The sequence below is a fragment of the Orbicella franksi genome, chromosome 4 (genome assembly GCF_964199315.1).
Source record: "Orbicella franksi chromosome 4, jaOrbFran1.1, whole genome shotgun sequence".
Lineage (NCBI taxonomy): Eukaryota > Metazoa > Cnidaria > Anthozoa > Scleractinia > Merulinidae > Orbicella > Orbicella franksi.
In genome coordinates, this window is record NC_138148.1 from 28,962,301 (window position 1) to 28,974,800 (window position 12,500).

The following is a 12,500-nucleotide window of genomic DNA, read 5'->3' on the forward strand; positions in this document are numbered from 1 at the left end:
TCTAGCGAGTGCTAGAAAATGTACATTGAACAAACACAACCGTTGTTAGCGTAAATTGTTTTTTTTTTTTTTTGGCTGTTTGCCTAGTTCATTACCTCTGCTTTTGTGGTCTGTACTTTTCATTGTTCTTCACGCTTTCGGCTTTGAACAGGAATTGAAAGCACTTTTCTAGACAAACTAATCTCGTTTTTGCCAACGCAGATGTGCATTCTTTATTGACACGGTTTTTCCATCTCTTCGTTAAATCAATGGTGTTTGAATTCGTTTTATTTGTCTCTCAATGATCCGAACTTATTACAATACTGATATTTGTTTTCTGTTTCCGTGTTTTCTAGCGGGTTTGTTTCAACAAAAGTAAATAACTTTTCAGTTCGAAATGCAAATAGAATAATTAAAAAGAGCACTTACATTGTCTTTCGGTCGCAAATTGGAAAAATGAACGGTCGGTGTCGTTTGTGGGATTAGCTCGTTTGTTGAGAAGCAACCTTTGGAAATTAAAAGCGAAAGAAATCAATTATCCACCGGTGATCGGATTGACACTGCCACTGCAAAACACGCTGACATAATATTTTCTTTCATTAGTGCTTCTACGTATCTAGTTAGTCAGGGAGCTTGTGTAAAAGTATAACACTCACTAAAAGTTGCTGGAAGACAATTTGAAAATAAATGACGTTCACAGCTAATATTTGAGCCAGAACAGGCTTCAACGACATCAATATTTCGTACAGTGGTGTGAATTGCTCCCAATGTTTATTTAGTTAAGACTCTATCCCCGGCTATGGAGTTCAAATTCTAGAAAGACATTTGCTGATTTGTCAATAGTCTTAAAAGTGTAATTACCAACCACAAAATTACGTCGGGTTGTTTACGGGCGTTTTAACTCAGTAATTACTAGGGAAAACTAATGATTTCAACAAGGACAAAAAGCTGCATGAGCAATTAGGACTCATGCACACTACGCCGGAGGAATTTGAACACGGAGGTTTCACTCTGAAAACGCATCAAATGTTTTCCATCCACACTACGCCGGAGGTATTCTAATACACAATAATAACCGGTCACTTTGGATTTGTGTTTGAGGACTGAAAACTATAGGTCAGGGAAATCACATGGTTATCGTGATGCCATCTTTTTTCGAAAAGCTCCGTTTTCAAAACTATTTCAGTCCACACCAAAACGAAAAGCAGGAATTTTCAAATTCTTCCGGTTTGAAGAGCGTTTTCCAAAAGCCCCGTTTTGGTGACGGTTAGTGTGCACGGTAGGCCCAACCGTTAGAATAAAGACGCGTTTTCAAGTTTCTCCGGCGATGTGTAGACGCTGCCTTATTTTCATTGTCTTTTGATAGGTCTTTTATTGGTTTCAAATGAGAATAGGTAAATTAAACATTTAAATAGAGGACGCTAATCAAATGATAATCCCAGGCTCGATGGCCCATGAACTTCGATGATGAGTTAACCATTGTATAAATGTACTTGAATTAATGTAATGTTTTCCAGAGTTCATTACTTTTCATGGTCATTTTGGGTCCATTATTGACACTGTTAAGTCTCCGAAGTTTCACTAAGAACAACTGATTTTTTGCCATGGTTACTATTGACCCAAATTTAACAAAGAGAATCCAAGGACAAAGAAAACGTGCGTCAACGTTTGCAGTACTCCTGTTATTAAGCTTAGTTAAGCCATTTTTCATCAATGTGAGTTCCCCTTGAGGATTACTTAAGGTTGCATCATTTGAATATATTTGGCTGACTGTAAACCCATCAATTACAGAATAGTGTTTACAGAACAAAGTACATCGAAGTTTACTAGATAAGTTGCTTGGAAATTGAACGTCGAAAGTGATAATCGACACAGAAGTATATGTTCAATTGCTCATTGCCCTTCTTGTCAAATTTTGAGCAACATTTTTCAACAAAGAGGTGGTCGTCAAAGTACACGAGGGACAATTAAATTATTTTTGACGGCAAACAGTACCTTGTAAAGGTCTTAGCTAAAGTTGTTTACAGTGACGAAAACAAACCTGAAAGAAAACCAGCAGAAGATTACGAAACGCTGCTCACAGAAAACTGAAATTCTTTGGAAAACTACTCTTTTAAGTGCTTTTAAAGTACACACAAAGGAACCACAGTAACGAAGAATACACAAGCTGTTAATCGATTGAGATTGAAAGTTAGGTTGTGGAGATGGCAACCAAGGACTCAGTGACCAACACTACTTTGCAGAGTTCGATTGCCTTTCTTCAAATTCAGAAAAATGCCAACTTGAAGAGGTCCACGTCAATGAACGAAGATGTATTTAGGATTTTTCGTCAGACCGGTCGACGCATTACTTTGATTAAGCAACAAGTGGAGAGGGAAAGATGCACATTCTTAAAAGACTCGTACACGGAGAAAAATCAACTTTATAAAGAGCTGGCGGGTATTTTTCATTCCAAGAAAGCAACTAACAGCCAACTAAGTACAGAGGTGCTCGCTGCTGCGCCTCCACAAGTGGTAAAGTCACGAGCTGGCCCGGCAGACAAAGCAAAAGAGGCTGGTCATTGCAGCGCCCACAAGTCGCCAAAGGTGGAACTGCGTCCCATCAACGTCAACGTCTTGAAAAGATGCGAATGTTGTCGACGAAGGGCATTTCGAAAAGTCGAGGACGACGATGATGATGACGATGTATTTGATGAAGAAGCGTTTCAGTGCGAGAGCCAGGCTCCGGACGACAAGTCAAATGATAAAACTAAGCCCAAAGCTACCAGAAAGATAAGCAGAGCTTCGAAGTCGCCAAGCAACAGTACAAAGGGAAAAAAAGAACGCGGCACAAGTCAACAAAAACTGACTAAACTAGTTCAATTTAGTCGATATGACGATATTAGAATACCTGCCACTCAGAGAGTGCAGGCGGGAATATGGACTTTGAAAAAACAGAATGGTCGACCTCGTGATCAAGAGAAACAAAGTAAGTCAGTTAATTTTCAAGCTAATAACTTGCCTACAAGCCCGTGTCGTGAGGTCAAGGTTAAGTCTGAGACTCCAGGTCTGACTGCAGTTGGAAGACCGACGGTCAAATCCAGGGCAAGTATAAAAATCGAAAGCCACAGTAACAAAAACGACAAAGTACGCTTGGATAGCAATGCCTGGGCATCCCACTTGCAGAGCATTCAAGAGAAGAAAATAAATAATAACAACACGCTAACTGGCTTGTCAAAGGCTTACTGTGCATTTAAAAAAATGCTGAACAAAATGGAGGAAGAGTACGGGGCGGAACAAATACAAGAAGAAGAACTGAGAGCTGAGAGTCGCGCTGAGTTGCCAGCCATTAGTCGCCCAGTTTCGAACGTGTCTAGGAGTGATTCTAGATGGGTACCTTTACGTCGAAGTTCAGACACACTCTCCATTCGTCTGAATTCCTGGACAATTGGAAGTCTCGAGCCTACTTCTATGGACAGCCTCAGTGAAAACAGCAAAGAAGAAGAAGAGGCGTTGAACCTAGACAATGAGCAAGGTGAGAAAGATGGAGATTCCCTACATGAAGCGTACATTTTAGACAAGAGTTCTCTGCCAGACATTTTACAGAATCAAAGAAACACTTCAAAATGAAATTCAGAATGTTCCACTATCATTAAGATCCATTGTAAATATTTATTTTAGAATAATAAACAAAAAATCTACACTGTGTCAATATGTCGTCAGTCTATTCGCACTGCCGTTCGCACCGTCACCTCCACAGACAAAGAGTTTCCTTTTCTTTTTAATTATAATGATGATTCTTTTTTTATAAGATTAAAGCAGTAAAAATGAGAAATTTTCATGATACGATGTATTTGGAAGGAGTTTGTAAATTCATATCTTAACCCGTGTACTGTCAACTTTTCGCTGTTGCCCGGCAACAAGATCACTTTTGAAAATTCTCAGTCATGGTTAACGTATTGCAGATATCTGTTAACAACGCATCGCTTTTCGCCGAGATGTAAATCGCTGGTATCAATTCAATTGTACATAAAGCTTTGAACTGATAGAGCAATCATATGCTTTCGGAAAGAAAGTTCATCTGTAGTCTACAAAGTACAACTTGTTGAAGTGATCAAGAATTTTTGTTAAATCCATACTTTTTTATTGAAAAGTTTGACGGCTTGCGCCTTCGTCTTCAATGTATGTGTGATATGTAAGGTCTTTCCTATTCACTCCTAACTTTCTGTAAAGCAATAACTTCACGAAAGATTGCATCATGAGAGAACATTTAAGCTGACGCAATCAAAAATGGTCGCCATGGCATATTCCCTACTGAAAGCCCAGATCTGACTACTGCATTACAAGATTGATGCTGAAATGCTGATTTGAACACCTCGGGCTTTAGAACAAGACGGAGTTTATTTGCCTTACATCCTGCATAAACCTTTACAATAAATCATAAACCTTTACAATGCTAGTTTTGATTCAGAAATTGTATATCAAAAGAGTTAGGCCTGACATGGAGATTTTTAAAAGCACGCTTTCTCGTATAATATATATCATTATAGTAAATTATTACAAAAGATAAAGATGTGTCGATCATTTCATAAAATTTCACAATATTATTTTCACACTGTTATACAATTAGGTTGTACCTCAGTCACTGTTTCGAAGTCCAATAAGAAAGAATACATTCTGGGTATATACAGCTTTCAACGACTTTTTAAAGTTCTGTGCGATTTTGCATCCTATATACATCAACTAGTAAACTGTTTCATACGACAGCTCCTTGCTACTTCAGATATACTTCCCTGTGTATCCACCCCAATCTTTCCTTAGTTACAGATCTTTTGGATTAGTCTATAAACAAGGAAGCCCTGTCATCTCAAGGTTGCTATGAAAAGCCATTTTCTGTGGTTGCGTAATCAGCCAGGGGCCTCGAACAAACTGGTTTTATTTCACCGTCGATTTCGTAAACAACGATTTTATTTCTTCCTTGCTCGTGGATGCTCAACAGTAGTTCTCGCTTTTTTAGCGAGTTCAGTCTAACTATTGTCAAGGTAAATCAATTAGCTTCAATTTAAGTCAAGTCGATCATATTTATTCCTGCAGGTTGGCATGGCTGGTATCAATAGAGGTCCTTCGTAAATCGTTGTCAAGTTGGTTCAGTTTTTCAATTGACTAATGCTATACTTTAATTTAACTTGCCAGACATTGCAAGAAAACTAGGCTTACTTAACGTTGAATATCAGTTTGCGGTTGTTTGGAAGAGACGTGGTATTCGAGCACATCAATTCACTTTTTATTAACTCGCATCGGTCATATCAGACTGGACTGGCTCGAAAACCCCGACGAACTAGAACTTTTTCTCGACCAGCTTTCCTCTAAATTATCGCTATCGTCATCGTCTATGTTCAGACTTCTCTTATGCTTTTTAATCTGCCAGCTTGAGGCTTCGTTGCAGGAACTAACGCCTGATTTTCGCTGCCTCGAAGTAGAAGACCAGGGCGCACTTCGCCTTCGTGCAACCAAGTGGTGCCCTTGAGCACGGTGAGAGTCGGGGGAAAAAGTGCTTTCTTGCGGCAAACTTTTTCTTTTCACTGAAAAAGGAGCTGCGTTAAGATCGCTTCCAAGAAACCCTTGATTCCTGTCATTTTGACGAGTTGAGGGAATCCGTGACAAGCCATCCTTGCAGTAAACAAAATGTTGTTCAGTCCCGGTCGTGTCGCTCGATAACCTCCTCGCAGGAATCTTTGGAAGTTTTGTTGTCGACGGCGGGCAAAGTGAATTTCGTCCTGTATACCGGTGTACCCCATCAGAATGGCTTCGTTGCAAGCTTGCATGGCCAGCCACACTTTCCAGCGATGAAATGCGTGCACCGCTGTCATTCATCATGAGATCTTCTTTAACTCTCTTTTCAGAATATCTGACGGTCCCAGGCATTGCAGCAACTCGCTTATCTTCCGAATCAATTTGGAGTATGGAAAATTGGCCTTGAACTTGTTTTGTTTCAAAGGCAGGTTCCATAGCGCTCTTAGTTAGGCCGTCTTAATTCGACGATATAACTTTTTCAATCACCTTCAAGAAGTTGAATCCTTTTAAATACGTTTGCCGAACAAAGAACACCCGAAAACAAATCGCATGTTTTGAAGCCGACCTGGCAATACAAAGCATTCCGCAAATTTTGTTTTCTAAAGAAAGACAGTTTGTTTGTTTAGGAATACTTTAGCCTCTTGTATTGATCTTGGGCTTCGCGATTCATCATTGTGAAGAGCAATTGGCTCATTACTCGTTAGCGTGCGGTAGCAGGGATTTATGAGCTTAACTCCTTGGTATTGTTACTACTATAGGGATATCACTTCACATACAGTCTACATTCAAGCTGCATTGGCGTTAATACTAATCAATCCTACCGTCCGACAGTAGGATTGGTCAGAAAAAGACATGCCCGACTTAAATGTAAATTATCCCGGCTGTCCAAGGTGTTTGGTGAGAGAAAAACACGCACGACTTAAAAATGAATTATCCGGTCCAATCAAGCGTTCAGAGAATTCTGTGTGGTACAATCTTTCCCACCATGCTTTCGGTCGAAACGCGTGCAGTTTAAAATTTAGTCTGGCTAGGATTAAATCAGTGCACTCGTGTTGCCAAACAATACTCAGTTAGGTAGTGCTTCAGTTAAAGCAGCAGAGTATCTCACTCTCGTCAGTTCATCGACACACTAACGCAATTAATCTTATTTTTTGATTCAGTCTTATAAAAAATGTTTCATGTGCAAGTGTGGAAAACAAAACAAAAAATGACTTGTAAGCTATTTCTAGCTTGCTCAGTGCAAATTTCTGACGTTAAATATAAGCTGGATACGTCAATTTAACGGTCGGCATACACGAGGGGATTAGTCTCTACGACTAGTCCCTGCGACTAGTCTCGTGAAGAGCTTACACGAAGGGACTGGTCGCAAGGACTTATTCCACAAACAGTTCACACGAAGCGTTTTAAGGAACAAGTCACAGGGACTTGTTGAATTCGTGGGACGAGTCGCACGGACCGAATGTTAGTACCTGCGACTAGGTTTTGTGGCAAAAATGGCTAGTTCACACGATGGGACTTGACACTGCGACTTGTTGCAGGGACTTGTCCCCTCGTGTGTGGCGACCTTAACATTCTTGAAAAGGGGCACGGAATAACGAATATGTGGAAGAAATGTGGGTAAATTGCAGATTGGTTTCCATAACATTTGCATGGCTTGGAGATGAAATTTCTTCCATATCCGAGTCACGAGAGTGAATGCTGGCTCTGCTAATTTCTTCAAGCAACCTAACGCATTTTATTAGAGAATAAAACAATGTACGAATAACTTTACTGTGGGGAGGAGGCAGAGACGGTAAGGCGGCGGTGGGGTGGAGGGGCGGTTAATTGAAGCTGTGGGAAGCCTCAGCCCTCCCCCCTTTATTGAGTGATTAAACAACTTTTTTGAAAAAGAAAACAACTTCATAATTTGATCATTTTTTTTGTTAATACCGTCACCTCCACCAACAAAAGGCTTTTTGCACCTTCTTTCACTCCACGCCATTAAAATGTTAAGCTCCGTCAAACCACTTATAAGTCTGCCATTTTAGTGTTATTGAACCAATATATGAACGCTGCATGGAGTTATTGGTGTTATTGCACAGAAATAGATTCGACGGTTAAGGTCAGTTTTGCGAAAACGAACAATTCCTCTTACTCTAGGTCGCCGGATTATAGGATTGTTCTTTTCCATCAGTTCCGTCTCCCAAATTGTACCAATTTAATGAATTTTTTCCAGCGTCAATGAAGCTTATCGTTTCATGGGCTGATTCAAATCCATATTATCAGAATATACCTTTCGAATAGACAGGTGATTTGTTAGGAACTCTAAATGAAATGAAGTCCTCTTATTAGAGTTATTCAAAACAGCTTCCCAACACAGCCGCAATTAACTTAAAGAACAATGTAAACACAATTCTTTTAAAACAAAAAATTTTGATCCCCGAGCGCTACGAATACGTGACAAAATTCCGTTATGAGTTGTAAACAGAACCAAGTTGTTTACGCCATGTACAAGGTTATTTTTGACATGAACATCTATGTACATTAGCTACATGTTTGCATGGGAGCGTACAATGTTTACATGCAGTGGTCATGGAGAGCATTTTGATTTGTCTAGAGACAGTTAGACAAGATCTCTCGACAAAAAAACAATTCAGGTTGCGACGGAGGCTAATGTCCGAAATTTAGCGCGGAATTTGGTGAAGTTTTGAAAGAAATTTTGGAATCAGAAGTGGAGGAGAAGCATAAGTCCGGTTTCGGACTGTACATTATGAACAAAGAAGAACAAGACTCTGCTAAGGACTCAGAAAATGAAGGGAATGGATTGCTTAGAAAACGAAAACGTTCAGTAACTTTGGAACCCCGCGAAAACGTCCCCGCCGAAACTGGCCACAGACCGTTCGCTAGACGAGCATCATTTCCCGCCATAGGAACATGTGAAGTTACATCGACGCTCAGTGGCACAATAGCGAGAAGTTGTCCCGATAACTGGATACGATCCTTGTTAAGTGATTTACCAAGTATAGAAGAAGTCCCTGATGAAGATAGAATGGAAACTCAATCTCTTAGCCGTGAAGTAGCCAAGCAAGCAAAACACACTTCTAAGTTAAAAACTTGTAGCCGGAGTTTCACAGCCCCGATGCATAAAACTCCTCGGCCTGTAAATCAAAACTCGCGAGGTTTTAATCCTGCAAAGTTTTCGAACAGTTCAAGGAAAGCGTCTACGTCAAAAAACTATCCTAAAGAAGATCAAGTAGTGACGAATAAGTCAACAAACTGGAAAATACGAGTTAACAAGAGAACTATTATTGACGATGATGACACTTCCACTCACTCAAGTCAGTCTGGATTATTACCAGGCTCAACCAGTTGGTCAGACGATTCGACGTGTTGGTTCCCCACGATTGAACCTCCAGTCAAGAAACATTCCTTTTAGTCTTTTGATCAGAACTATGAATCAGAAAACACTTATTTCCTTACCTAGAAAACTTTGATGTGTATCAAAGTGAGTGGTTTGATTGGGCATTTTAGTTGCTCGTCGATGTTTTCTCATGTAAAACATCAGCGATAAGTGTTTGCTTGTTATTTCTTACTTCTTGCATAGCTACTGCAACTAGGTATATATATGCAGACGCCAGCCTTACTTTGTAAGTGTCTGCAAAAACGGAAGCAACGTGACATAATATTGCTTGAGAGATGGGGAGGCGAGGGTATGTCCCGCGATGGAATACTGATCTCATGATAAAGTATCACTAGCTCTATAGTTGTTTCACGCAGCTAGACTCCTATTTCTTCACTTGCAAGTCCATAAACGTTCTGATAGCGCGACATTGTTAAATTATATACCTGCCAACTATTTTATGATCACCTAACTGATACTGAAAAAAGATCGTCCTTTCTCTTGTATCTGGGCAACAAAATGACGCTAACTGAAATGCGTCCTAACAACACCTAACCTCTAAACAGTGTGTCTAAAATCTTTCTGAATAAATGTAAGGAAATTTGGCTCAATTACCATTGGATGCTATTACTGGAATGACATTCCTTCACTTTTATCCACACGTAATAAGCCGACTAGAAAACTATTTTTTTTAAAAAAGCACTTTACCAGTTTTATTTTGCTCAGTCGAACATTAACTATTTACCATGTGTTAAATCTCCCCGATCTTATGCTAGTTTTCTTTTTTGTCCTAAAATAAATGTATCTTGTTCAAAGGTATTTAGTTAGTTTACTATGTTTTCCCCTCTCCACTTTCCTTTTACTGCACCTTACTTTAACACTACTGTATTCAAATCGTCAAGTAGAGAAATAAAAAATACAAATACAGATAGACACATTTGATATGATTGGGCTGCCAAGGATCCTAGTTAGTTTTATTCATGTGGCATAGAATAAGCGCCAGTGGAATAATTTTTTTGAAGTAAGGGAAGGATCAAAGAAATATTTCATTTTACAGCATATGTTTTACTCAATCTTGAGTCAATAATTTCGAAAAAGCTACTTTCTCCCGTGAGGGGTGTGACGTTGTACGGTAGAAATACAAAATTACCCCTACTCAATTTAGTATGAGATATCATTGGTCAAGGATTTTTATGTCCCCTTTCAACCAGATGGTGGGCCATGCGAGCTTTGAGGTCTTCATCACCTTTGAACGCTTGCAATATAACTTGGAGAGCATCCAAGCAATTAACTCCAAATATGATGACTTACACTTTATTTGGGAACAATTTCGTACGAAATATCACTTAACAGGGATTTTGATGTTTCAATGACAACATCTTTTCAAAGGCATGTTTCTAAGATTTTGAATTTCTGAGTCTTAAATGAAGTAATTTTTAACTTTCATTGCACTACCTTTCAATTTTTAAGAAATATTTAGGCACATTATCCTTTTTGACTACGTTCGGGTCCGTTTTGGCGCATTTCTAGATGGCTAAGATGAAAGTTTTTCCGGGAAATAATGACGTCACCTACGCCGGTAGTCAAAGGAAATACTTTTGTCCGTGCTATAAATTGTCATTGTCATGGCTCTAATACTCTAAATGTTAAAGGGTAATGGCCTCAACCAGCTTCTCACCCTCCACCTTCGTCGACTGGGCCGAAGAGGAACAAGAATAGGGTTAATTTTTCAAGGTAATAGTATTGTCCTAAATAATCAAACATTCTAAAAGGAACGACTTATGTAAAAAGCACATTGCATTTTTTACATTTATTGTGATCATTCTACACTACGCTCTTTTCATCTCAATGACTAATACCACAAATACCACAAGGGTTACGGATAGAATTACTCTTTTACTTTTTGCTTAATATTAATTAATTAATTAAGCTCCTCGTGAAATGACAAAACAAGAAACGCCTAAGATAAGTCTCAGTTACATCAAAAGCCAAAAACTTACAACAGTAAAAAAGAGACACTCTAAAATTGATTGATCAGCATTCTAATATCTCTTTACCGATAAATCAATCATCCATGCTCTATATTGCTTGACTAAAGATATCATAAAACTAATAAATACAAGGAAATTTTGCAATATTAAATTCTTCGAAATCTAGTCAATCTGCTACATTTATTTTTCTTATCGGTACAGCTACTAATGACATTTAGCTACAGGTGACATTAAAATCACCCGTCGCATACTTCTAGTTCAACTATCGTTTTAACAGTCAGCTCACCAAATGGTGGGGTAAAAAATCCAGCCAAAATATTTTTTTTCGTTTGTTTGAATTAAATCCTCAATGAATGCATAAATCACCTTACGCCTGGGGGATAAGCTAGGCTTTCGTATGCAATAGAAGCTACATTTTGACTGCTTTCTTTTACGACTAAGAACCGTTCAAACATTTTAGAAGAAATCTTCCTGGTAAAAAAAAATAGCACTCAACAAATTTCAATCTACTTGGACTGAACTACTGTAAGATGTTATGTAATTAAAGTTTATGGGAGTGAGCTGTGTTTTATTTTAACTGTTTTTTTTTTTTCTTTTTCTTTTCCCTTCATCTCGGCCATATGATGTTGCTGCTTTCGAGAAAAACGTCATTCTACATTGAAAACAATCTTACAATTACTAATTGTTTTGTAAGAAACGTCACTGTAAAAGGTCGTATGGCAAATCATATTAATTGTCTTCGATTTATCACCCTTGTATGATGTTTGTAGAAGTGCTATCATGCATTGTAAAACAAAACAATGCAGAAAAGAACTGAAAGCAAAGAATACCACAAGCAGCACATTTCAAATTCCATTGTAACGCGTGTGCGATTTTTTGCCTTCACCTACAAGAGAAGTTTTGCGACCAATTCTGGGGAATAAATCTGTCGAACCTTGGGGTTGGTTGGTAAAACCAGAAAAGGTAGCAAAACTGGCTCGACGAGTTTGAATTTGAGGGTATAGCCTATCGTTATCGTTGTTAATGTCAAGGGACCGTTTGTGAACCTTAACACGCCATTCGGAAGACGCTCTTCTCTGGCTCGTACCCAGCGTGCCTCTTGAGGGGTTCATATTCAGCTGCGTGCCTAGTGAGAAGCGGCGTCCCCCCGGAAAGGTTCCCTTCCGTTTACTGGCCATCTTGGTCAATCGTTCAATATGGCTGCTCTTCCTTACTCCTTTCTCGGGAATTTCTTGAATACTTTTTAATTCACCTCCCATTATATTACCGGTCATGTCTGTGGGAAATGATTGCGAATTCTTCATCTTCGTTGGAACACTGCACTGAATGTCTACGGCTACAAGTCCTAGGGAGGGGAGGGACTTGCGACGAACTCTTTGCGGTGCTTGACTGAGCTCCATTATCAGGTCTCCTGGCGTAAGCTCGGTCGAGTTTCGCCGCCTGTTGAGTAATCGTCCACCGTCGACATTTTCACCGAAACGTGTCTTGGTTTCCTTTTCTTGACTTGTCTTGTCTTCGTTTATTTTCATGGTGGAGAAACCGTCTAACACGGCCTGGAATTCTGAGCTTCTTGAGGAGCTACAAGAGCGTGCAGATTGT

The 12,500-nt window shown here is 39.3% G+C and overlaps 1 protein-coding gene across 1 annotated transcript; it reads left to right on the top strand.

Annotated features, from left to right (window-relative positions):
- The first annotated feature begins 2,153 nt into the window (after positions 1 to 2,153).
- LOC145485143 (uncharacterized) lies at positions 2,154 to 3,764 on the top strand. The gene has a single exon (XM_081463834.1). It carries the CDS (start codon positions 2,184 to 2,186, stop codon positions 3,585 to 3,587), a length of 1,404 nt encoding a protein of 467 aa, XP_081319960.1. The 5' UTR covers positions 2,154 to 2,183; the 3' UTR covers positions 3,588 to 3,764.
- Positions 3,765 to 12,500: the final 8,736 nt, after the last annotated feature.